This window comes from Halyomorpha halys, unplaced genomic scaffold (assembly GCF_000696795.3).
Source record: "Halyomorpha halys isolate HHAL.00 unplaced genomic scaffold, Hhal_1.1 Scaffold500.1, whole genome shotgun sequence".
Lineage (NCBI taxonomy): Eukaryota > Metazoa > Arthropoda > Insecta > Hemiptera > Pentatomidae > Halyomorpha > Halyomorpha halys.
The window spans coordinates 854729-882160 of record NW_027111990.1 but is presented as its reverse complement, the minus strand read 5'-3'; the positions used below and the strand labels follow the sequence as shown (position 1 = coordinate 882160).

Below are 27432 nucleotides of genomic sequence, written 5' to 3'. Positions count from 1 at the left end.
GCAAGTGAATTAATAATTTATTCCAATATGTTTTTAAAAATATCAAAGGATTCAGACAAAATAACTTTAGTAAATTAAAAAAAGAAGAAGAATGAAGATGAATTCGGAGACTATCTAGAATAACAATTTGGGAATGGTTGAGGTTACTTACTATAATTACAAATTCCTGGATATTATAAGGGGAAATAAGTTTTTATGGTAATTGTAATACGCAAATTTTTAACAACATTCATGCAATTTTCCTAACAAACTACAATTATGTATACACTTTCAGGCAAAATACTACTGTTTCTTATTGTTCAGGAATTTTCATTGTTTTTTTCTTCCCAGAACCTTGATATATGTAGTAAAAACTCAATTTAAAGAAATTTCTCTAAGAAATTTTTTTTCGTTTCCTTCAAGATCTGATTAAAAAAATATTCTAGCTTTGTTATATCAAGGTTTGAATGTATTACTTAAGAAATAACTAGCATTTACAAAAACACAATATTTTGTAAAATTTAGAATATAACAACCTAATTTTTACATAAAATTTGTTGTCAAAAGATATAAAATAATAAATCATAGTTCACCTTTTTAGAAATTGTCAAATATAATATAAAATGTATAGCATAAGCTTGTTTCATCAAATTAACAGTTTCCAAATAGGATTTTTAAACAACCATACAACATTCTAAGCATTGCAGTAACGGTAAGCATATTTTATTAATATAATAGCTCTAAAAAACATAGAATTAATATAACGTCTGAGTTCATAATGCAATCTGTCTGATAAACATAAATAAAAATAGGAAAAACTATATTTTTATTTGAATTTCTTACATCATAAGAAACTGGCTGTCAATTAAAAGCATTTTTTTTCTATTTGCAAGAAATTCTTTAACCTATAAGACAAGAGTACTTTGTCCTATAAAAAAATCATAAGTTATGAATTAAGAATAATACAGCAGCCTACATTAAGTCAGAACTTTTAGAACTTTATCCAAACGACATTAATATTTTAAAAATTAAAAAATTCATTGCACAGAAAAGATATATATATGTATATATGTATATATATATATATTAAACAATACTTTCCTTACTACATATTTCATAAATAGCTAAGGTAAAGTAAACTTAATTTTGTAGCAGCATTATTTTGATTAGTCACTTCTAATGAAAATGGACATTTCAATAATAATTTATTTTAAGTATTTGATCTTGTTGGCAACAAAATAGTAATTGCAAAAAAAAAAAATTGTATTAAGAAAAAACCTGAATATCCCATGAAGCGCTTACTTGAAAATTGTTGACTAATTTGGCTAAAAAACTCATGTGATTAGTTTACTTCATATTCTGATAAATAATTACACATGCTGAATTTTAAACAAATCAAGAAAGGTGTATTCTATATGCAAATGATTTTTTTGAAATTCTAACTATAACTTTCCTTATTTTGGAGGAAAAAGTCGGATTACCCCTAGCATATTGCCTCTAATTATCTCCCTATCCTCTTTGCATTTCCTTCTAACAGTGTTAAGAGTTCTCAAAAGTAAAAGTATGATTTTTTTCACGACATTTGATAAAAATACAAGTATTATTTTTATTTTCTCTATATTCTATTAATCATTTAACAATTTCATATGAATAAAACATATTTCTGTCTTAAGCCATAGCTTACTTTTGTAACACTAACATCACACTCACTAACTAACAAGTTATTCAAAATCTATTTAAACATTACATATTTCAAAATTAAAAAAAAAAAATAAATAAATAAAAAAAAAAAAATTGAAACTTCTTTTTTTTGCAATAACGAGAACTTTTTGAAGAGAAAAAGGTTTGATGTCATTAATATCAAAAAATCAAGAATTGTGATAAGTTCCAATTGAGAATATAAACTTATTTCAAGAAAATGGACATCAATTTCAAAAAAATACGAATACGAATATTTTTATATAATAAAATAACTAATGATAGAAGGAATTAATTCTGAAAAATATGTGGTAAAGCACAATAAGTAACTAGGATTAAACAAGGAAACATGATATTTAGATTTTTAAAAATCCAGACTTCACAACCCTTTTACTTCCTTAAGTAGATAGTGATAAAGGGAAGAACCAAGAAAAAGAAGAAAATACCATACATTACATTATTTTCAGCTTAATTGCTGACTATTCTTAATAAATTAAAAGTTTAATACTTGAATAATATCAAACCTAATTTTTTTTTTTTTTAACAATACTAATGTCTTTTAAAGCAAAATTGAAGTTGAATATACATACCATAATAAGAAATTTAAGTAAATTTTGTTTCAGATACCATTTATATATAATATAAAACGTTTTTGTTTTATAAACTAAGTTAATACACAACTCTAACAAGCTAACTTCATGAAAAATTAAGGATGATAAAAACTAATGCAACAGAATTATTAGTAATAAATTTTAAAATAGTTGAAAAAATTAATTATCTAGGAAGGAAAAATTTAGAGTTTTCTTGAAACAGAACAGTTACAATTAATATTAGTAAACTTCTAAAAATGCAATACAATTTTAAAGATGTAATAATATACATATATATTTTTTTTTGGTAATAGCAATTGAGAAAAATTATATAATATTTAAAATAAATGTTTAACTTCTGAACTAATTATTTTTTTACATAATAACTACTGATAACAGAGTACAGTAAACTCTCTCTTATCCGGTTGTTCAGTAAAACAGCACATTTCTTTATCCAACGCCTGTAAAGGGAGAAAATTCATATAGTATATTTTTAAATTTTAACAACAAAATATTTTGGATTTGTTTAGTAATAAATTATTATTTTAAAAGGCATTTAATTGAAATATTTTTGGGGGTATTTATTATTTTAATATAGAAGTGTTTAATTTTATCAGTGACAAGTGTCTTAATCCATGATTTGTTAAAATCAAAATTCAATATATCTATGTCTGCCTAATTTAAACTTTTCTTTAACCTAGACACGATAATTTACAAATGATTTCTAGTAATCAGAAATGTAAAAACCTAAATTTTAAGAATAGGGGAAAGAAGAGATAAGATGAAATTAATTTTTATATCCATTAAAATTGTTTTAAAAATATATACTTCTTAACTTCCAAAAAAAAAAGTTGTAATAGAAAAACCTGTTTAAAATAAAAAATAATTTATAATATCTACATTCTTATATATAAATTTCTTTGTTAGTGATTATTGATTTATCGTTGCACTTCATAAGTCTGCAGAGTAAATATTTAAAATTAGCTCAAGGAATAATTCAGAATATTAACAAAATAAATAAACAATGAGTTGCGAGTTAAAAAATTCTATCATATAAACATTTCTTCAATTGAGTGCTTATATTTTTTTATTTAATTGTATTATTTATTCATTTTATTATAATTTTTTTCATAAATATAAAATATACATAAAACAAAAACCTTTTAATCACTTTGAAGGAGAAAATAATGATTCAGCTTTGAAAGAGCTAATTCTAGAAAAGATTATTGAAGGAATTCAAATACTAAAAGATACCTCCCCCCCCCCAAAAAAAAAACAAGCAAATATAATTCATATTATTCCTCATGAAAATAAGTAGTCAATAAATTTCTCAACAATAATTAATTATTGTAAAGAAAAATAAATCAATTTCTTTTAGTAATTGACCAATCAATCATGAAGTTAACTACTATTATTGTTTTCCTTCCTAATGGAATCTGAACGAACACTCTTAATTTTAATTAGTTTGGATTAGCAAGAGTGTACTGTAATTATATATCATTTGTGATGACTTGATTTCCAATATCCAGCATTGTTACAATCCTAACAATGTCAGATAAGGGAGAGTACTATACTAAATATACATTGTACCAAAACAGTTATTTACAATCAGCCATATTTAATAAAGAAATAACTATGGAAAGGTTAAAGTTATCAAATCGGAAATTTCTTTTTAGAGTGAGGAATGGAATGATCATGCTTTGATGAACCTTTAACTTTAGAGCTCATAACATCCTGGGTTTGCTGCTGAAGTATAAACAAACACTGGTTCAAAGAAACGAGCATTGCATGAGAAGATGCTTTTAACATCAGAAGATCAGGATCAACATGTTTTAATTTACCTGAAAAAAAAAAATGATAGTTTTTAAAATGCAGGAAGTTACATGGACAAAACATAATAAATTGAAACCATGAGAGAAGAATTATATTGTTAATGAGTACAATAGTACATTTACCACATAGAAAAAAGAAATAAAAGGTTTTCTTTAGAAACAACATTCATAGAATACCTTCTAAGGAGTAAAACTGATTTACTAGGTTTTGTACTACCTTATTAGGTTTATTAAAAACAAGTATCCAAACAGATTTCATCAGAATTGCCCAAGTGGTTCCTAAGTGCTGATGAACTATTCATTGACACAACAACTGTGTATTCAAATTATATTTTTATACATTTTGTGAGAAATTTCTTACATTTTGCTACCAATAAACATACTTAAATAGAAACAATGAGGTGAATAATAGAAGCTTATAATTGTACAAACAATTTCTCTATAACATTTTGGAAATATCTAGGATCCAAAAACAATAATATAAATTCATATTTGATAATTTCTTTTTTTCTTTTTTTTTTTTTTTAATAATTCATTAAACTGTGGAGAGCTCTGAAATGTTGATGCAATAATTAGTTATGAACAAAAATTTGTCAAAATAGGATGATTTAGTTTCACTAAAATAATAATTATTATAAGGATATTAACACTGACTTTAGGTAAGTTTGTGAAAGTACATTCTTCCAGTATCCTTATTCTTTTATTATAATTTTCTTAACATTGCTTTTAATCAACACTTCAGAGTATTTTCTCATTTTCAGGACAAATGTCTTGCTATTTGGTGCTGTTCTAATTATCTGAATACTCACATTTTTACAATATATATTTATTTATATTTAGAAATTTATTTCTCTATATTTCTATGGAAAAATATACAGGGTGTTTCAGGGTCAAGTGGCCGAACTAATAATATGAAAAAAGGACCTCAAAACAAAAAAAAAAAAAACCTCTGAAGGTATGTTCACAAATGCTTTGTTTAGTAGATATTCACACCTAAAGATTTTCATTGTAATGAACTATTTACGTTATATGAAATAAATAAAATTTATTAATTTGTTCTACCTACTTTATTAGTTCAACATAAACAATTGTTCAAAGTGATTTCCTTGAGCATTAAGACAGGCTTGGCATCCTTCTTCAACAACAGCAGTGGCAGAACGGCACTGGATACGTGTTATTGTTTCACAAGATTCAATTATCCTTCTTCATAAGGAATTAAGATCATTGACCTGCCTTGCATAGACTTTTTGCCTAATGTCACCCCAAACAAAAAAATCCAGTGGTGTCAGATCTGGCCCGCACCAAGCCACTGGTCCTGCATGGCTAATCCACTGATTGGGATAATTAACATTTAGCCATTGTCGTGGACCTCCTCCGCAATGTGCAGGACAGTCATCTAATTGAAGCCACATGACCCTTCTCAGTTGCAGTGGAAAATGTTCCACTAAATCATAGTAATCATTATTAAAAAATTCCAGAAATCTGCTTGCATTAAGTCGAAGCGGCAAGAAATGCAGATCTATTAAAATATTGTCCATTATCTCCAATCCATTGCACTGAAACTGGTGCTGAAAATGATGCTCATGAATTGCATGGGGATTTTCCAACGACCAGAGGTGATTATTTTTCTGATAGAAGATACCTTTTCTTGTGAAGGTAGCTTCATATGTCCAGAGAATGTTTCCTGAAAATTAAGGATTATGCTCAACTTGATTTAAGTACTAATCTGAAAAATGTCTACTTTGCCAAAAATCTTGCGGTAATAAATTTTGTACACGTTGATAATGATATGGATGAAGTCCATCTGCAATGAGAGTTCTCCATACTGTAGTTGGCGTAATATTTAATTCTGCTCCAGCTCTTCGTACACTGCCAGATGGATTATCATCAAAATATTGTAATATAGTCCCACTCCTTTCTTCATATATAAATACCATCATTCATTTGCAAAAATACCATCAGCAGACGGTATTATAGCAAATGTACCAGTTTCTCTAAGACATTGAAACATGGAGCTAAAGATAGACTTTTTTGGTAATCTTTTATTTGGAAATCATCTGGCACGTTCACGATAAGCAGCATTAGTATTAGCATTTCAAAAACCATACACAAACACCATATCGGCATATTCACCATTAGTATCAATTGAAGGCATAATGATGAGTACTCTGCAAAAGCCTCTTACAAACTGATAACTGTTATTGACAGTGGCCAATGCAAATTCCAAATAGTATTAACCTTATGTTGCCAACAGTTTTTATACAGTTAGGGGTAAAAGGCCATATTAGTATTCTATCTAATCCAGCTCCTAAAAAAAGTTTTTGCGAACATACCTTCACTTTGAACAACATTTAATATGAATCTTAATGTTTACATTAATAAATAAAGTAGTTAGAATAAATAAATAGGTTTTATTTATTTCATATAACGTAAATAATTCATAACAATGGAAATCTTCAGGTATGAATATCTCCAAAACAAAGCGTTTGCGGATGGACATACCTTCAGAGGTAATGTTTTCTTGTTTTGAGATCCTTAGTTTATATTTTCAGTTTGACCACTTAACCCTGAAACACCCAGTATATTCATTGTTTAATGGCCCATATGTATAGTTGAAAACCTCATAATATTATATTATATCATTTCATTTAATTTTTAACCATTCTTTTTTAAGTTTAACACTTTTTGTAGTCATATTAGTAGTATAGGTGAATACTATAACTGTCTTATAGCATAAACAGGGATTTTTTGATGCATACTTTTTTTTTTACAGGCTTTTACTGCATAAAAGTTCAGTGTTTGGTCATAACATATTGTATATTTAGTTCATTCATAGTAAAAAAAATAATTTACATTCAAATTCTAATAAAAATACTGTGGAGTAACAGAAAATAAACTATCCATACCATTACTCGGAAGTTCATCAATTGTCCGAGATAGTAACAGGTGGTGTTGTTCTGCTCTAAAAAGGTGTTCTCTAACTGCAGTAAATGCTTCCCATAAAGCTAGTGAAGGAGATGTAGTTCCAGTACCAGAAGATTGTTTAGGACTCACAGCATGATGTTCTCTAGGCGGTAAGGGTGGATTATTCTGTATATAAAAAAAAAAAATGATGTAATATCAAAATGATGGGTCATTATTTGTCACAGAGCTTTTGAAAAGAAAAAAAAATCAGGCAATAAAAATAAACAACATTGACTACTGTTTTAAGATATTTTTTTTGGTCATATAATGAATGCTCAAAATAACCCTTTATCTTTAAATAAATCTCCAAGTTTAATGCATTTGAATCCTTCCAAACCAGATGCAGACACCAATTTAATTCCTCACTCTTAACGGACAATAATCAAAAAGTAAATTAGTACAATGTGTGATTCCAGATTTGTGTGAGAACTCAAATTCTGGGATCAGTTTACTTTCGTAGAAGTACAATATTGTTGTTTGCAGAGTATCCTACAGAATCAATGAAAATTTATATTAAATACAAGGATATAAATAGAATTTGTATCTAAAAAGGAGGGAGTGAGTAGCACATTTGTAAGGCACTGTGCTACAAACTCCAGTTCAATTCTGGTTGTGGTAGATGATTATTTTCTGTTTCACTGTAGCTGTGAGTCAGCCATGTGGGTTCAGAAGCCCCCCAGGGTCCACCCAGCCTCATAAAATTGGTATCCTTAATTTGGTAAAAATCTGGCAGTTGAGCGTGATTCTAGTAACAGTACTTCTTTACAAAGTACTGCATCCCTGACCCTTAATGGGTTGTAGCGGTACAAATTTCTTTTTGTTTTTATATAAAAGGCAATAGTTTAAATCTTTGCCAACAATAAACTTTTGAAATACTGGACTGATTTACATGCTATTTATTTCAAAATGTTCCATATCACCATGGTAGGTTTAAAGCTACTGAAATCCCCAATTTCTCAGTTAAAAAAAATTATGAAAAAGTTGAACATCTTTGGCATGTAACTAAGAAAGTATACATTTTTTTCATGGTTATTATATACCAATCAATTTCTCTTTCTGAAGAATTAGAAAAAAATATTACTGATACCATTAAATGATTTTATATTTACAAAAAATTATATAACCTTTATGAGGCTTCGAGTAAAGTAGGCCAACAATTTGTTTTATTAGGGAAAAGCAAATCATTTTCGTTTCTAGTGTCATTTGAAACCTATAAAAACTGCTTTTCTAATTAATTGAAAATTAGACATTTTTGAACTTGATTATAAAATTGGAGGATTTTTTTTCTCCCAATATCCATTTTCATATAATTGTTCATAACTCTTCTGCATCTTATCAAATTCCTATGTTACTACAACTGTTACAAAGCTGAATGACAGCTTTTTTAACATACATTAACATAATTTATATTTAATGCCCTTATAAGGGCAAAATATTGGTTTCAAATTAAGAAATTTTTTTCAAACATGTTATTTTATATCTCTGTTCTAATTTGTTTAGTTAGATCCTGTGTGAGCCATTTGGTGCAGTTTATAAAGCACTAAACCCAAGTTTCATATAGATTGGTTGAGTAGTGTTGAAGTTATTTCTATTTTATATATTTTTTTAAAGAAATCAAAGGCTACTTTCCATATGTAAGGCGAAAATTTTGAGCAAACAATTTTTATTTCCAAAGTTTTAAAAAATTCATATTTAAGGGTTTCTTGAGGCGCTAAAAACAAATATCAACTCACTAATAAAAAAATCGTTTGCCACACTTTGATAAGCCTGTCAGATGAAACAGTTTTATGGAAACCAGTTAGTAAGGTGTATAGAGACACTACATATTTTATTTACCAATTATTATGTTATGTTAAATAATAAAAAAAAATCTGCACTGCTACAACCCATAATAAGTAATTACAATCATTAATCCAATGTGCAAATAAAAATAATAATGTATGTTTATTTATTATCATTATAATATAATAATATATTAATCTATATTAAACTTTCAATTGTATTCAATTAATCTATATACATCCCAAATTTTAGCAATAGCAAAGCATTGCCGGGTTAGCTTGTAACATATCAATTCTTTTGTAAAATTATAGAGAAAATATATCATATTTATATATATATTTTTTCATTATCAATATTTGTTCTATATTAGTGCATATAGGAGAGTATTTTATTGGATTTAATTTTATTTTCTCAACTCACTTTTTGTGACATATTATTTTCTTGTAATTAACTTTCACCCAGAAATTTATTTTTTGTAAAGATGCTTTGTTTTACCCGACAAAAACCTGCCACTTTACCTGCTCTTAGAGAATCGTCATAACTGTAACTGTATGATTGTTAGTCATGATTGTACTGTTGCACTAACTCTGGTGTGCAAATAATATGAAGTAATGACAGTACAAGAAATATCAGTGAAGCAACTATCACATTAACTATGACACGTCTACAACTTGACAATGCACTATTGTACAGTTTCCGTTATTGCGGCAAAAGTGTTAACTACAACCATTGTGTAACTATTTGACAGTCACAGCAGTGTAGCACTGGGTCTGGCATGATCATTAATAGTACAAGTAATGTCAGTGGATTGACAGCCATATTAACTGCCATAGGTGTATTCCTTGACAGTGAACTGTCACAACATATCAACCTTGCCAACTGTAATGACGATAGGTGGGAAAATATTGTACTTATATATTTGCCCCAAAACATATAATTGTATCAGCCCCAGACCCAAAAAATAATCAGTCCCGGGCCCCAAAAACAAAGTTACCCAAAAACTTAAAATTGTAAAATCAGGTCCCAAAAATAATCTGCCCCAGAACTCAAAAATAATCAGCCTCAGGCCCCTAAAACAAAGTCCCCAAAGGATCAAAAATTATATCAACCATAGACTTCAAAATTTCTCTACCCCGACTTTCTTCTATGTTCGAAAACTCAAATAGTCTGCCCCGGGCCCTAAAAAAGAATCCACCCTGGACCTCAAACAAAAATCCGACCCATGCCCAAAAATTATATTCATACCAGGCCTCAAAAATAAATCTACCCTGGGCCCCAAAAATAAATATGTCATGTGTACCAAAGTACATAGTTACTTATTTCTGAAACTAAAAATCTAAGGAAAATGAGAAGTTGTTAGTAATAGAGGATTAAAAAAAAAAACTAGTTGAAGGACTAGTACGATAATGCACTAGTGCTCTACATATAACCTGAAGCCATTTTACTTGATATCCTCAATCCCCGCCGATTACCCGCTAAGGTGAAAAATACCCAACAATCAGTATTTTCAGCACATCAGCATGCCTTGTTACCTCCCACCCGACTTACACAACAGCAGCGACAAAGTACTGTTGTCAAGTGAGAAGTGATTTACCACAAGATTAAATATAATCAAATTAAAAATCAGTATTTACATTTTATTCCATTTCTTTACTGACCTATGATTACAGCTACACCACAGAAGATTGTATCATATTATTTGGTCTGTTATTTGACAAATAAAGGATCTTCGAAAATGGCTGACCATCTATATCAGTTCTTATGGCAAATAAAAACAACATAGAGAGGGTACCTTAATGTTAACTGTGTTTTAGTATAGGTTTGGGCAGGAGACGATCTTGTATCAGATGAATGATATTTATACATAATATTTCATACTACCCTCTCTGAGTTAGTGTTCACCTATCTAAGCATCTTCCTGGTTGGTCACCAGCCTTTGGACTGGGACATTCCATCTCACCTATTGAATGATAAAAATAATAATGTGAGACCCTAAATGTGGGATGTGCATTGGGATGCACCAGGAGATTTCAAAAGACTCAAAATGACACAAAATACTACCCATTTATCATGGTTAAGTAGATGATTCACAGATATCATGGTGTTCAAATGAATGTATTGACAATCTCCTAATTAATACTAATACAAGAATAATAGTATCTTTGATAACTCAGAAAGGAGGTAAGGTCTCATAGCAAATGAAAATAAGATAGAATACAAATCAGTAGGTGCTGATAATCTAGATAAAAGGTTCACATTTTACCAATCACATCAATTCCAGCAGGTCAAAAGTTTTTTAAATATAATAATTGAAAAAAAAACAACACAAAATGATATCTTAATAGTGATCAACAAGATAACAGTTTGAATGCAACAAAGCCACAAGACAAAGGATTCAAAAGTAAATTTTGGAAAATAAAACTGAAGATATAACATATATAGGTAACCACAAAGAAATCATAAGTTATCTTTATTTATTTATGAACAGGGGAGATGTAAAGCACTTGCGACAAGCATTGAATACTAAAAAAAAAATAGCAAGTTAATATCCATGAAGCATAGAAAAGACTTTAAAACAAGTAAAGGAAAAAACATTTTCATGGGAGAACAGAAATAGATCATTGTTAAAGACAAAACAATAAAAAAAAGACTAAAGGAAATGAGTTTAGCCACTTTACCTGTGCTGTAGCACTAGCATGAAGTTGAGAAACTGCTCTTAATCTATTAACCCACTCTTGACGAGCTTTGGCATCCTGAGCCCGTAATTTAAAACTTTCACCAGATGTAGAATTAACAGTGAAAGTGTTTGAATCTTCATCACTAGGTGAAATAACAGCTGATTCAAGATGTGTCCAGCCTCTTGGATTTTGCTTTCTCTCATTTTCATTCTAAAGAATAATACTTATGAATAATACTTATACATACTAAGAAGAATATAACCCTATTTAACATCAAATTAATATTATAATTAGATTTTTCTTTTCACATTTATTTATACTTGAAACAAACAATTTTTATATCACTACCTGGAATAAATTATGTTTGTCTATTGTAATTAACCTAAGAAAAAAACTTGATAATTCACTGTTTCTAACTCATGTGATTTCTTACAGAATAAATTTGGAATATATTAAAAAATACAAAGAATGTTAACTAATGATCAGATGTACATTAATTTGGGCACTCAGAGAAAATATTTTACAGAATACTTTTTGAATTAAGTAATTAATTTAATACTTTTGTAAAAGTAGATATTGCGGCCAACATATGGTCCACAAATCGATTATTGGAAAATATGATTTTTATTAAGCCAAAAAACAAAACAACTACTCTCTGTTGTTTTTTATACTGAAAATAGACATAGGACTTCTTAGGGTCTCAGTGGTCACACACATATAGTCTCCATTGTCTCCTCACTATGCACTCGTAGTTGCCGGCATTCTGGCCATCTTAATAATTTTTAGCCACAGCGAGCGGACTAGTTCGACTCATCTTCTAAGAGGACAAGGCGGCCGGCGTCGATCTATCTCCACGAGAACATTCACTCAGGACAGCAACCACAACCGGGGCCACATCAATCACTGGTGATATAAGACTTTTTTTTTCTCTTTTGTTCAGTTCATTTACTTTTGTAATAGTTTTAAGCTTTCTTTTTTTTCTAGTTTGTATATTTTTAAATATTTTGTGTTCCTTTTATGATGTTCACTTATTTAAAAATACAAAAACAACAAAATTCAGCTATTCTTTTCTTTTCACTACTTTTCACGGTTGGGCTAGTAAAGGTTCCTATTGACCCCTACCCGCCGTAACAGTAGACAAACAGTCAAAGTTTCGAAACAAAGAATAGTACAATGAAAATTGAAATAAAAAATAGTAACACATATTCAGCCTTTATAATGATTTAATATACCTTCAATTTACAGATAATTATGTATTAGGAAAGATACAACAGTCAAAGTTTCTAATTTCTCCATTATACCAATAATTTATATTTATTTTTTTGTTTTATGGGATTACCTAAAAACTAAAAATTATCTATATGTCTATAAATAATTAGGATATCAACGAAAGGATATTAAGTTAAAAAATGCAGAAAAAAATATCATTTTAGCATGAATTATCATCAAGATAAATTAGGATAATATGAAAACCTTTCATAAAACAATAAAAATAATTTCATTTCCTACACTTACAAGAAAATAGCTGAGGATGCCAGTTTTTGGGTCTAAAATAAACCAACGAAACTGCCAGCCTTTCATCACATTAGTGTACTTAGATAACTGACCTTCATACAACTGGCACATCATTTCAGCACTCATATCTGAGCTAAACAGAACAAACCAATATGATATATAATTTAAAAAATTAATTTGACCATAAAATATATCTAATCAAGTTTGTTATAGAACCACAGGAACACAAAAAATTATAAAGTAAATATAAATATATTTATAATATAAATATTATAAACATAATATAATTCAGGGTAGGCCATAGAAATCCAATATCCTTAATCCAGATCAAATTACTTTAATCTAAAATATGATATTTAAATTTTATATATTGAACTTTTCATGTTGCTTATCTAGGTGGGTGCTAAATTCTTTCTGGTAGGATGTCACCCAAAACACATTTGTAATACCTTACATCTTGACAGCTGTGCTTCTTTGGACAACTGCTTGTTAAAATTGTTTCACAGTTGCAGTCAGTGGTGCTAACAGTTATTGTGCAAAACTGTTAACATTTCTAAAAAAGAATTACAACTAACAATTGAAATGTTCATTGAACATTACATTCAAATAGTGCTTCAAAAGTTGATAGGACATTTAAAAAATATTGTTATACTGAGGATTTCATTATATCGACGTTCTGCTGCATAGTCGACATCAAAATCACAAAAGCATTTTCACTCTTAAAACATCATTTATTTTATTTAATTGAATATAAAGGGTGGTTTTTTAAGCCCGATAGAACTTGAAATTGTAAAAAATAACACAAAAAATTAAATTGTAATCAAAATTTTTTTTTTATTCGAAAGATCAATACGTGACATTAACATTTGAAAATGATTTCGGGCATATGGGCACCGCGGCTGTTCTTGACGAAGCGCATTCTGTAAAATTGTGTTCAGCGATGAGGCGCATTTTTGGCTTAACGGGTTTGTTAATAAGCAAAATTGCCGCATATGGTCGTGCGATTTGACACCTCTCGATTATTTCCTGTGGGGCTACGTGAAGTCACTGGTTTATGCTGATAAACCAGCAACAATTGACGCCTTGGAGGCCAGCATTGTTCGTGTTATTCGTGACATACGGCCAGCAGTGCTCGAAAAAGTGGCCCAAAATTGGACGTCCAGAATGCGCTTCGTCAAGAACAGCCGCGGTGCCCATATGCCCGAAATCATTTTCAAATGTTAATGTCACGTATTGATCTTTCGAATAAAAAAAAAAATTTTGATTACAATTTAATTTTTTGTGTTATTTTTTACAATTTCAAGTTCTATCGGGCTTAAAAAAACACCCTATACATAAGAAATAAATTATATTAATAATTAATATGAGATTAGAATCTATACACAAAATATGTGTATACACAGAATGTACAAAGAAAATATATTGTAAATTCAAAGCTTATAGAAATTGAAAAAAAAAAATTATAGATATATATATATATATACACATAATAAAATAAAAAACAACCAACATCCATTATAATCCCTCAACTAATATTACAAAACAATCAAAATGACTAAAGCATAAACAGAAAGAGGAAACAAGAGTTTGCCAATAAATGTATGAACAAAAATAATACAGGGAATAGCAAGAAAATGTGGATGTCTAAACACAAAATAAGAAATAAATATTGTGAATAAAAATCATAAAAATAACGACCAAGATTTACATGGCAATATTGCAAAATAACTACAAGAAAATAATAGTTAACTTTAAAAAAGAATAGCACTTTATTTTTATCATATAATTCAACAGAAAGTTGCACTGTTCAACAGAAATAATACCATACAGGAATTATATTATATCAGATAAATAAAAAATAATAACCTAAAATAAATGAAAGGATTAATAACTAAATAAAAAGGAATTTAACATAATCGTGCACAGTGGGCTAAGGATCTGAATATACATTTTTAAAAAATTCTGTAAGTGTAAGTTGTTGATGATGATTTTTGAAAAACTGACCCAAAGCAGTCAATCCTTCAGATAGTTAAACATAAGAATAGTTAAAAAAAAAAAAAATAGAAAAAAAAAGATAAATAACATTATCACTTCAACCACGAAATAATCATTGATCAAATAAACCACCATATCAGAAAATTTCTTATTTTAATATGGTTTAAAATTTTGTTCTGTTAATATTCTCTTCAATTATTAAAAATTAGTTCATCTTATTAAGTTAATTAAGGAACAAAGTTGATCAACTCAAAATTATAATGGTACAAATCACATTAAAAATGGATTCAACAGTTATACCATTTAAATGAATTGTTCTCTGTGTGTCTTATTTTATCAGAACATTATTTATTATCTTTTTTATTTTGGTGTCTGTTAAAAAAAAATTAAAAACTGCAAAATAATAGAAGAAATGTTTACAGTTTTGCCTGTCTCACCTCCTGGAGGATGTGTGGGTAGCCTCCAGTGTCTAGCTGGCTGAATCAGGAGCAACACAGGTAGTCAAAGTGAAGTCAGAACTTTACCCTGTTTCTGGAATCTGCACAAACAGAAAATTTCTCTGAAACCAAAAGCAGGGGTCCCCAACCTTCTTCTATTGGGAGCACATTCATAGTTCATCAGTTAGGTATTGAGCACTAAATGTTTTTATTTTTCTAACCAAAAAAAAAGAATAATTTTGAATTTAAAAATTATATTATTTATATTTTTATTCAAAATAAATAATAAATTTAAAATTTACAACTCCTAGGTAAGTAATATTATTGCCAGAGTTAATGTGTTCTTTGGCACAGTATTTCATTGACAATAGTTTTATAATTTGGAAAACACAACATAAAACTTGATTAGCACATTTTGAGATTACATTGAAAAAACTAATTTGAAACAAACATATAACAGATGGGGCGTATAGCTAGGTAGAAGGTTATGAAATATTACTGAGAATGTAATTTATCTTTTAGTATTCAGAATATAATTTATCTTTTAGTGTTAATTATGTCAATCGAACTCCCTCACTTTTCCCCATCTCCAATAAAATTCCCTACCTCCTCCAAATATGGAAGTTTAAAAAAAAAAAGTTTGTCAAAATTATTCAAAAATATTTTATTAAAGTCCAGTCAACCAGAGACCATTATGGGATTTCGGTTGAAACTTTCTGGATAGTTCTGAAACTTTGTTCATTTATATTTTTTTAGGAACTGATTATGAAGTTCACCTTTGTGACCTCCAATGTTCGCCAGAAATAAAAGAAAAATAATAAAGCAACAACTTCAGCTATGTTTTTTTAAAAATAAAGTGTCTATCATCTTTTGAATTTTAAAAAATATTCTTTTATCTTGCATAATAATTGAACATGTTAAAAGCCATCTATATTTTTTTAATTTATCTGGTAGCCTATAAATTTAGGAGTGTTAGAAAACAAATTTGAGCATTTTATCATATCTGATATTGTAGATACTGTTTTTTTTTTTTTTTCAAAACAAAATAACCTCTCTTAAATATTTAAAATTTTTTATTTAAATATTTTGGAGGATACAGACAGGTAATTAAAAGTATTTTTTCCTGTTTTTAGGTAGGACACACAAATTAACTGCAAGATTTCATCATGATAATTACTGTACATTAACACACCCTTTCTGAGGCTTTATACAGCACTAAATTAATTAATTAAATAAAAAATTAATTTAACAAAAACTATAAACGATAGGAGGAAAAAAATTGCAGATGTTATATTAATACTAATAGGATCAATTGTGCCATAAATTATTAAATCTGAGGAGGGTGGGCATCATGACCTGGATGATTTGTCCTGGAATATTAGAAACACATCATCAGTGCAGTATTTACACCTGAATCAAGTGGCACTGGAAAAATGTATAATTTAAAAAACCTGAAACTTGTTTAATAAAGTGAACAAGGTATAGGAATCGACATTGAAACATATAAAAAGCCCAACAATCACCTTCTAAGTATTTAAAAACATTATTCTATGGTGTACAATAATTAAATTTTTTAAAAAGTCACCTATATTTTTTATTTATCAACTACTCTAGATCTTTAAGAGTATTTTAATAAAAAAAATTATCCTTATATAACCTGTAAAATTCAAGGTACTGGGATTTTGCATAAAAAAAGTTAATTTAAAAATTCTCCAAAAAATTGTAGGTTTTTTCGAGAAATTAAAATAGTTTAATAAGAGTATTTTCCTCTGTTTCTAGATATAACACAGATTTCTGGCATAATTTCATGATGACACTAAGAATAGTAGACACTGTTTACAAATATTTTTTAAATTGTAGGTGTAAGTTAAATATTTTATATTCTTGGGTTGTGTACAATAAATTAACAAGTCAAAAAGACATACATATTTTTTAATTATATACTAGCCTATATCTTTAAGATTAATTAAAAAAAAAAAAAGAGCATTCTATAATCTTTAATAAAACTTTGTTTACTTCTAAAGCATCAGTGCATATATAACACAACACCACTCAATATATTATATCACTTACTAATGGGTAAATTGTTAAACACCTAACAAGCTTTCAGAAAAGAAATAAAATTCTAAAAGTTTTAGAGCTCAATAAAATATATCATTATCGTTGATCTAAATTATTGAAAATGATTTTCGATGATTATCTTCAATAATTACCCAATAGCATCCCTCAGACAAATGAATGAAACATAGAAAGTTATTTTTCGGTGTTAAAATTGTCAAACATACAGGAAAACTAAAATCTATTGCCACCTGTTCAATGTTACAAACTTACTTTATCATTGATAATTTAACCTTGCCATAACACCTAACAAGAAAGCCAATAAATCCTCCACCTCCCAATGCTCTAACGAATTGACATCTTTCCAATCCAGGTTTAGATCTCTCATATCCCTCTTTACTTATCTTGGTTCCAATTTCATCTCTTCTCAAAAACATCCACCAATCTCATCCAAAAATCCTTATCCATCTTCTTTTGGAATGTGAATGATGTTTAAAAATGGATAAATTAGCATCCTCATTGTATGACAAAAACATAGATTTACCCCTCAGCACTAAAACTAGACTAACCAGTAAACAAATATTCAATATATCACAATATCAGTCATAGATTACACCACATTGTTAAAGCTGATCATGTTGGTATTGCTTTCATAGGCAAACAGTCCTTTAACCATTACTTATTTTTCCAACCAATACGAGATTTCCTACAAGCCAATACTTGTTCCAGTTTTTGAATGCCTCATTCTATTCCATCACTTGAATTCATTCCAGGTTTTGGATAGCTCATTCTATTCCTCCACTGCAACTTGACCCAGTTTTCAACAGGTTCATTCTGTTCCTGTTTTTTAATGGCTCACTTTGTTCCACCTCTGGTCAAGAATATTCATTCTGACCTTAAAAGGTGATACAATTTTACCATGAGTCATCGACATTATAGACTTTAAAAAATAAATAAACAATTACTCAACTTTTTTGAAGGTTTCAAAAATTTTAAACAGTTTCATGGTATAAATCAGGAAAAATATTTAACATTATTCAAGGACATCAAGGCTGTGAACTTTAAAATTCAAGGCAATATTTATCAATTTATAGAATTAAAATTAAAAAAAAAAAAAACATAAATCATAAAATTTATTTGGTTGGTTTCTGTTAAAAACTTGAAGTGAGCATTACTCAATAATTATAAATGTTGTGCCCCTATTCGATAATGAAATGAAGATTTATTAACTAAAATGTAAACTAATAAAAAAAGATAAAAAAAAAAGTAATGAAACTATTCCTCAAACTGAAAAAGTAATGGTATTAAAGAAACTTAAGCTCAGTGCATAACATACAGTGATTACTCTTTCAAACAGAGAATCAGCCAGTAATAAGTGATGAAGTTTTGGAGCTGATGTCCTTACAGAAACCTTAAATAATGACAGAACTGTAACAGTTGTTATTTTACTGTCCCATAATATCCCTGGTCCAACCAGCGACAGGTTGAGTGAGATGTATATGATAAGACAAAAAGGTGTGTTTGTGAGAGAGGTACAAAATTAGTGAAAGGAGGCTACTTTAGTATTCTTGGAATTAAAAATGGTAAGTTAAATAAACTATGATATCAACCTTAGACCAACTGACCATTTTTTCATTACAGCATATTACCAGACTAAAAACTAAAAATCACTGATGACTACTGTTTTTCAAGCATAAATCCTGATTTATGATTATACTTCTTATCCTCATTATACTACTTGACTTCTATAAACCCAAAAAATACCCAACAACTAAATAATATCACCACACTACCATATATACCATACCAGTATGCCAAAGTCATCAACAAATGATGATTAATAATAATACAATAAGTGATAACATCAGTCTTGTACCAAGAAAAATCTTGGAATGTACATAACATATGACTAAAGAAAGTAGTATGTATTTCTCAACTATTCTTAATGTGAAGTATGTATGACTATTAATGATTACTTCAAACATCTCAATAAATTTGAAATATTCATAAAAATAAATCGCCCACTGTGCAGTAATAGGAATTATATTAAAAGCAGAAGTGCAACATTATTGAGGATTGATAAGTGCATCAGAATCCTCAATATAAAAATACTGATGAAAATAACTAACAAAACACGAAGGACCAAAACTACTAATAATCCATGTCAATCACCAAAAATAGTTCTATAATACTTAAGAATAAAAATTTGTACAGTTAAAAAAGTTATCAATCATTTTTAATTTATCAAAAAAATAAAAGGCTATCATTCAAACATTACAAACAAAGCTTTTAGTCTCTAATACTTAATAAACTAATAAATGAATTAAAAGTAATTAATAACTAAGTCAATGCTTCACTAATTCGAACAGCTTGAGGTCAGAAAACCAGAAAATCGCATTAAGACTGAATGCAGATAGTATCTTCCACTTCTTATCATATATATAGAAGAAAAACTGATAAAAAAAAGAGGAAAAGGGTAGTGCAATAACATTCTCTGAATGCAAAGACAAGACTGCTTTATTGATGGAACCTGTTCTCTTACATATACACTCAATCAGCTGATATCACTTGGTCAGCTGATACCACAATCTATTAAGCCGTAGCTTATATATATTAGCACACCTAGAATGAAAGAGGCAGAATTCAAAAAATGTTTAATGACAAAAGTTTATTAAATGGACATCTATCATTCTGAAGAACAGCCAGCCCTCAAATATCAGGCCAAAACTATAGACACCACAGGTGAACTACCAGTAACTTGTGTTGGAGCAAATAACCTGGAGCCTTATATGCAGAACTTAACCGGTGTTTGATGTTCCTTCAAATAATTTTTTTTTTTAGTTGTACCCATTTCATTGTGGATATGCAATATGCTGAACTCAGTATAAGTTGTTGCTGGATGAAGATAACTCTGGTTGAGAACTGAATACTAAATATTGCCTTTATTAGTAAGTACATCAAGCATGGATGTAGGTTAACAAATAAATACAGGGAAATAAGGAATGGGGTACTTTTTTTTCAGATTCTGATATTAAGTCTCATTTTAAGATAAATTCATGTTGGTCTCTTTTTTTTTTATTCTACACATCCTGAAGAGGTAAACCACAATAAAACCAAAAACAATGATGTAAGGTTTTTGAGAATTTGTGAGCAAGCAGTGAAGAAAATCAAAAACCCTTGAGAAAAATATCATAATTTAATTTCTCATAATATTTTATCATCATAATTCAGGGATTTCTTAAATAAGGCTTCATCATCATGGCAGCCATTATAATCTCCTTGGGCAGTTGAAGAAACCCAAATTATGATGACAGAATCTTGTAGTAAATTGGATTGTAAAACAATTTTTTCCAGTCCCCACATCTTTACAAGTATATTTGGTTAATTTATTATTATTTTTTTTAATTTCTTCAATTTTTTTTCGTGATCTTACTATGATTTTTAAAATCTATAAATAATTATTCAAAGCAAAAATAATATTTTTCATCAATATCAATCAGATCTAAAATCCATTACTGGCCTCCTCAAATAGCTTACACCAGTTAATTGATAAGATGGAGTAGGAGTTGTCTTTCAGCTCTGAACATTGAGCAGATTAGAGCCTCAAAAATAATGTTTATACCTCATAATTGTTTATAGATTAATTCTTTTATTTTATTGAAATAAGAGTTTTCTAATTTCTTCTTTATTAATACATAAAAATTAACTTTAACGACAATAATATAATAATCACAATTCATAATCTTATCAATAACTGAATCTAAAAATAAATATGCATATTATAAAAAACATTATCTTATTAGTTTTCTAGAAACAACATTTATATTATTTTTTATAAGGAAAACATATTGTTATCATTTTAAATAGAATACATGTCATTAAGGTTTTAAATAAGATTTAAGGTTCTTAAATAAAGTTAAAATTTAGATAAAAACCTGGATTCCATGAAGCTTTCCACAGGCTTAATATAATTTCTAACTTGACTATCTTCCGGCCAGAGAGTATTTTACTTCACCAGTTGTAAAATGTTAATTATCCACATATGACAAAGTTTAAATTAAAAATCTATGCAGCAGTAATGAAAGTTAATAAGACTGAATAATGAATAAAACTGAAATAAGAAAAAAACATTTCTGGCTGGGGCAAAGATAATTTTTTAAATTACCTCAATGAAAGAGTTAAGCAGTACATATATATTTTGGTTTGGTTGAACTCTCTGAGAAATAGTTTCTTTCATTCTTTAAACAGCAAAAAGTAGCTATCCCAGAGTTTATAAAAATTGAAGCAAGATATTAGAATATGGAACTATCAACAATTTTCTCACCTTCATAAAGTTACATTACATAAAATTAATGCACTTACGAGCAAAGAGGTCAGGTGACTTAAGAGTCTACTATCGTAACAGATTTATTTATATATCCTAAACCTTCCAAGTTTACGATTCCCAATAGTTTGACATCTGTGTTCCTCTTCTTTTGTTTTGCATTAGGGGTTCATTAGGGAAAACATAAACTAAAAGGCTTATGAAAAACTAAAATGGAGTACTAGAAAGAAAGGTAGTAGATCCCCAAAATATTATCCTGAAAAAATGTGAATGAGGTTATTAGAAAGATGAGATAAGGCACTAAGTCCCCCACACATTGTACCAAGGAATAAAATGAAGTATAATCACTTCATTCACCTATGACAATAATAACATGAGATGTGGTGGAAAATGTACATAGTTCAAAACCTAATTGTCAATATAATAACTTAGTTCTATTTGTCACCATACAATGGTATTTTTATTAGATAAAAAATGATTATTATTATTATTTAAAATCTTTATTTTACCTCCCTTCTAAATGGCAATAAACTTGCAATGACCATGCATATTTGCATATGCATATCTCCTTTTACAATGTCCTTTATAAATCTAAAAATTTAAATTATTTTAAAATCATAGTAATTTCACAAAGAAACAACTTTCATTACCTTTCGTAACTAAGATTTCTTACCAGGGCTTGATTACTTAGCAGTTCCTCACAGTTAGTCTGAAATAAATGATTTATTTATAATAAATGAAATGAAAATGAAACATACTTTATTAATTTTGTAATATATATACGACATACAAAAGCATACCAACATATATACCAGAAGTTTATGTTGCATATATGAAAATATTAAAATATAATAAAAATAAATTTTAATTTAGAAGTAGGTCTCTCAGCCAATTTTTTAATTGAACTCAAATTACTGGTAAAGGAGGAAAAAAATTTTGTCCAGAAAGGTTGAAAAGGCTACAAAAGTGTTGTATTTAATCTTGACAACAGAGATAAAATTTGTAAGTAAACATAAAAATGAGAATATAAATTGATAGGTATTTGCATTAGCCTTCTTCTTAATTAATAATTTGTGAGTAAAATAACTTGAAAGGTTACAATACGTTTCCATCGAAAATGATTTTGATACAAAATCATATAATATTATATAGAATAATAATCATAATATTTAATAATAATAATCTACTTATCTACTTAGTCTGAGCAAAGGTGTTGAATCAATTATTATGTCAGAAAATTAACGGTTAACAGAATGGAAAAACAAATCACTGTATGGGAGATTCTACAGAAAATTGAATGATAGCTCTATTAACAAGGAAATATTAGTTAGCTAAAAGCCGGAAAGTTATTCTCCGAGACAAAAGGGTTTTTCATAGCCATTCAAGAACAGGTTATTGCCACCAGATTATATAGGAGACATGTTCTGAAAGACACATAAACATCCGATAAATATCGAGTATGCTTGGTCACACAGCAATCAATCCAACATATCACTGGTGTTAGCTGGTACCCCCAATGATAATAATATAAGCTCTACTCAGGGAGAAAAACTAAGAAAATATCAGGAACTGGCTATAGAATTACAGGAATCGTACCATTTGGAAGATGTTACTGCTACTCCTATCATAATATCCACCAATGAATTGATACCAAAATCAACAGTAGTAGGCACAGATGGTTTGAAATTATCTATTGATGAACTAAGATAGGACCAACAGTCAGTCCTCTTAGACACGGCACGAATTGTTAGGTAATTTTTAAATATTTAAAAATAATAATAATATGGAGGTGGTTAGACTTCTAGTCTCCCACCTCAAATACTCAACCCGCGATAGTGAGAAAATATAATAATAATAATAGGATACTGCAAAAGAGCCCATTCAAGCTGGGACGAACCCATTATTTCTGACTACACAGTGGACCATAACAAACCAGACATACTCTTCATTAACAGGAAAGAAAAGAAAAGTAAGATTATAGATATTATGCTCCAAATTATAACAAAATTAGCACAGCTGAGGGTGAGAAGCTTCGCAAATGAAATATTAATTTTTATCAGATGAATATATATTTATTTAATACTATATTTTCCTATTTTTACCCCATAACTCCTTTCAAAAATTAAAATTTCTAATAAAAATCACAAAATTGGCAAAAAAAATTAAAGACATGCTCTAATTAAAATATTAAACTTTTAATGATAAAAATTCATAAGAATGAAAGCTTCCAATAAGACACTTCTTCAGCTAACCAATGCATTGACATCTTTATGTGATAATTAGAAATTTAAAAAAAAATTAAGAGAAATAGATTAGATGAAATAATATTTAAAAAATCATGGAGTGAAGCTGCTTTAAGAAAAGCCAAAGTAAAAAAAGCCGAAAATATACCCACAAATAGATAATAATAAATTCATCAAAACAATTAGCATAAAAGGAAAATAAGGATTATTTCAATGACCAGATTTTTGTATACAAGAGACCAAAGTGGTTAAGAACAATGAATAATATAGAAACATTAATGAAAACTATTAATACTTAACTTACTATACCCTCCACAGACAGGTAACACTTAATAGTTTACATTAAGGAATTTAGAGCTCAAAATGTAGTTCTCATAACAAGTAAATACTAAATTTAAAACTGATAGCCAAATCTAAATAAGGGAAAGTCTATTTGACTAAGACAAACACATTCTAGGAGATAAGTAATTACAAAATAATCATAACTCAAGCTCTATTTGAAACAGTTTCTATCATTCACAGAATCATAATAAATGTATTTATGCAATAAAATACCATCACATCAACAGCTCAGAGGCATGGTGACCCTCAGATCCTGAAAACAGATTTATATAGGATATTTAAGGTAACTTTCTATTAACTCAGGTACAACTAACTTTTATAACGACTCTAAATGATTTATTTTTAAAGAAAGATTTATACCAATTGATTTTTTAAGGATATTCATTGAGTTTTTAGATTTCCTAAAGCATAAATAATAAATGCATCAAGTGCAGTCATCATAGGAATCTTCTTTATGTTCACTCTCAAATCACACATCATTTAATGTTTGGTTTTAAAGCAATTTCAAAAAGTGATGTAAGTTTTTTAAGAGATTGCTCCTTTTGGACATCTAATCACTCTATTATCTACATCATATAGTTTAATAGATTAGGGATGGGAATCAAAGTAGCTTTTATTTTCACCATATAAGAATTTAATGATTAGATTATCTTAGGAAATGTGCAAAATAATATTTTGGAAGGCATTATTCCATTCAAAATTAAAATATCTAATACATTGTGAAATAAAATTTTATGTAGAAACAGAATAAGCAAATAAAAAAATTAATATGGACCAACAGGCAATACAAATTAGTAGATGAAGGTAGTGTATGTGTAAGAATGCTGAATCACCATAAAAAATTAAGGAGTATTACCTCCAACAGGATTTAACAAGAATAGGAAATAAATTAAGTGGAAAAACAGTAACTAAATAACCATTATAAGCCTATTATCAATAAAAATGTCATCCCTGACAATGTAAATAAAGGTTTTGAGAAATAAATTAAGTCCATCATTAAACTTCAAAATTTGTCACAACTGTTTTAATTGCCTTAATTTAGAAACAAATTCTTTGAATTTTAGTTATCTTGAGTTAGGAAGCCCTATTTTTATTACTCCTGAGTAACTATCAATTTACAGTAAAATTAATTGAATAAAAACAAAAACAGTAATACAATCCACAAAACCTATTTTTTTCCAATAAAGTTTTGGTAAGAACTGAATGGGAAATGAGCTTCATTCATTCTTTTTCACGAAAGAAAATAGATTAAAGAATAAAAAATATCTCATTTCCTAGATAATAATCTCACTCAGTCAAAACATCTTCTAAACCTTCAATATAAAAATATATTTAATTACAAATGTTTAATAATACGTACATGATTGAAAAAGTCCGTACTACTATTTTTTTTCTTGCTTTTCTTTTTCTTCCTTTTCATCATATTCTTCATGCCTACGGCATATCCTAAAAAACATATATTTTAAACTTGATAACATATAGATAAAAACAGTCGTGTTATAATAAGACCTAGAATCGATATTGTATGATTAATCGATTTCTTAACTGATCAGTCATGGTCTTAAGAAGTAAAATGTACATGGAAGCTAATATTTTTTGTTTAAAAGAATTGTATTGTCTGAAAAAGAACTAATAGCTCGAATATAGGAAGAGTACGCCCTACCTAAAGAATAGAATAATGCCAGTTTACAAGACAAAAGTAGAATCAGAAGTATGCAACAACAAACAAGGGATTAATTTTCTTAACACTGCATATAACATTTTCTCAATGAAGCATTACTAAATGCGCAATGGGGAGTGCTGCCTTCCAAATTTCGTGTGGTGGAGTATCTGAACCATTTGAAGTGGGAATTGACCTAAGACAGGGAGACTCAATAGCTCCTCTCCTGTATAACTTCGCTCTACAATCAACCATTAATAAAGCTGGACTAAATAAAGAAGACATAGTTTATACAAAGATAACCCAAGTTCTACCTTACGCAGATATTGTAATAATCATGGGAATATCCCTGCAAAGCAGAAGGATTGCTTTTGAAGTGCTAGAATCAAAGGCTAAGAAGATCGGGGAATATTTTAATGATCGCAAGGCTAATAAAGGACAGTTATAGGCAAAAAACAACAGACCAAGTAGAAATATTGCTAATAGGGCTTTACAGCATTGAAATGATCAGAAGCTCTCTTCTTAAGGCTCTATTGTAAAAGATACACTAAATAAGGAGAAGCAGGTGAGAAGGACAAAACCCGTATGCGATAATGGTCGCTGGAGATGAAGGAAAATGAGCGTCGTATATGAATGTTTTATACCCACCTGGTCCGAATACCCACGTGGTAGTCTGAAGGTCCGTTGAAACCAATGTGAACGTTCATAATTGTTAATCCTCATGTAAACAAATTTGGTTGTTCATTGATGCAAAATTCTGTAAACTTCTGACAATGCAACCTTCATAAAATTCATAAAATGTTCAGGTGTCGAATCATCAGGGTCCGTGTTTTTGGAGGGACCCATAAAAGTTAAATAATAAATAATATCATGTACTTTATCATAATCTGTGTAGCTTAATTTGTAAGAATGTGTGTTTATATTAATTTATATAAATATATACATACAGAGAGTAATATCCGTTCCTGCAAGGACCTAAACCTATTTCCTTTAGGACTTAACTTCCCCTACATCACCGTAAACTAATACTTTAAGGAGTGGAGTCTCTACCCTCCAGGATTTACAGCACATACCCGTCAACCTTGCCGATCATACGTGATTAGTTGTGAGACATGACCGATCCTCCTGACAATTCACCTCCTGTCCAGCTGGCCTATCCTGATTGAATACATATTGTCTGAGCCTTCTGTTGTTAGCACACCTCACCTCTCAAATTGGTGCCAGGACTAACTACACATACTTCAACACAGCCTTAAACTGTCCTAAGTCCAGTACATACAGACACACGATAAAAGGCCAAGTGGCATAATCCTAACTCACGTTATATGTAGATGC

General features: G+C 28.8%; 1 protein-coding gene across 15 annotated transcripts; it reads right to left on the bottom strand.

The window, feature by feature from the left end:
• LOC106683629 (oxysterol-binding protein-related protein 11) lies at window positions 1-25951 on the bottom strand. 15 transcript variants are annotated; one of them, XM_014425220.2, is made up of 9 exons: window positions 25798-25892; window positions 22526-22561; window positions 22362-22443; window positions 21891-22108; window positions 15471-15571; window positions 13039-13171; window positions 11524-11733; window positions 7006-7189; window positions 2735-4108 (listed from the first exon to the last, which is right to left on the bottom strand). In XM_014425220.2, the coding sequence occupies exons 6-9, from the start codon at window positions 13162-13164 to the stop codon at window positions 3921-3923; spliced, it is 708 nt and encodes a 235-aa protein (XP_014280706.1). In that variant the 5' UTR covers window positions 13165-13171; window positions 15471-15571; window positions 21891-22108; window positions 22362-22443; window positions 22526-22561; window positions 25798-25892; the 3' UTR covers window positions 2735-3920. The 15 variants fall into 15 exon arrangements, with proteins under 15 accessions (XP_014280702.1, XP_014280706.1, XP_014280713.1 ...); XM_014425227.2 differs by lacking the exon at window positions 15471-15571; XM_014425221.2 differs by lacking the exon at window positions 21891-22108.
• Window positions 25952-27432: the final 1481 nt, after the last annotated feature.

Bases quoted from the DNA above. Each gene is read 5' to 3' on its own strand.
- LOC106683629 (XM_014425215.2), bottom strand. From the start codon at position 25,869: ATGAAGAATATGATGAAAAGGAAGAAAAAGAAAAGCAAGAAAAAAAAT. The intron at 22,562-25,797 runs GTACGTATTATT...CATTTATTTCAG, and splicing joins GTACGGACTTTTTCAATCAT to ACTAACTGTGAGGAACTGCT. The intron at 4,109-7,005 runs GTATGGATAGTT...TTTTTTTTTCAG, and splicing joins TGATGAACTTCCGAGTAATG to GTAAATTAAAACATGTTGAT.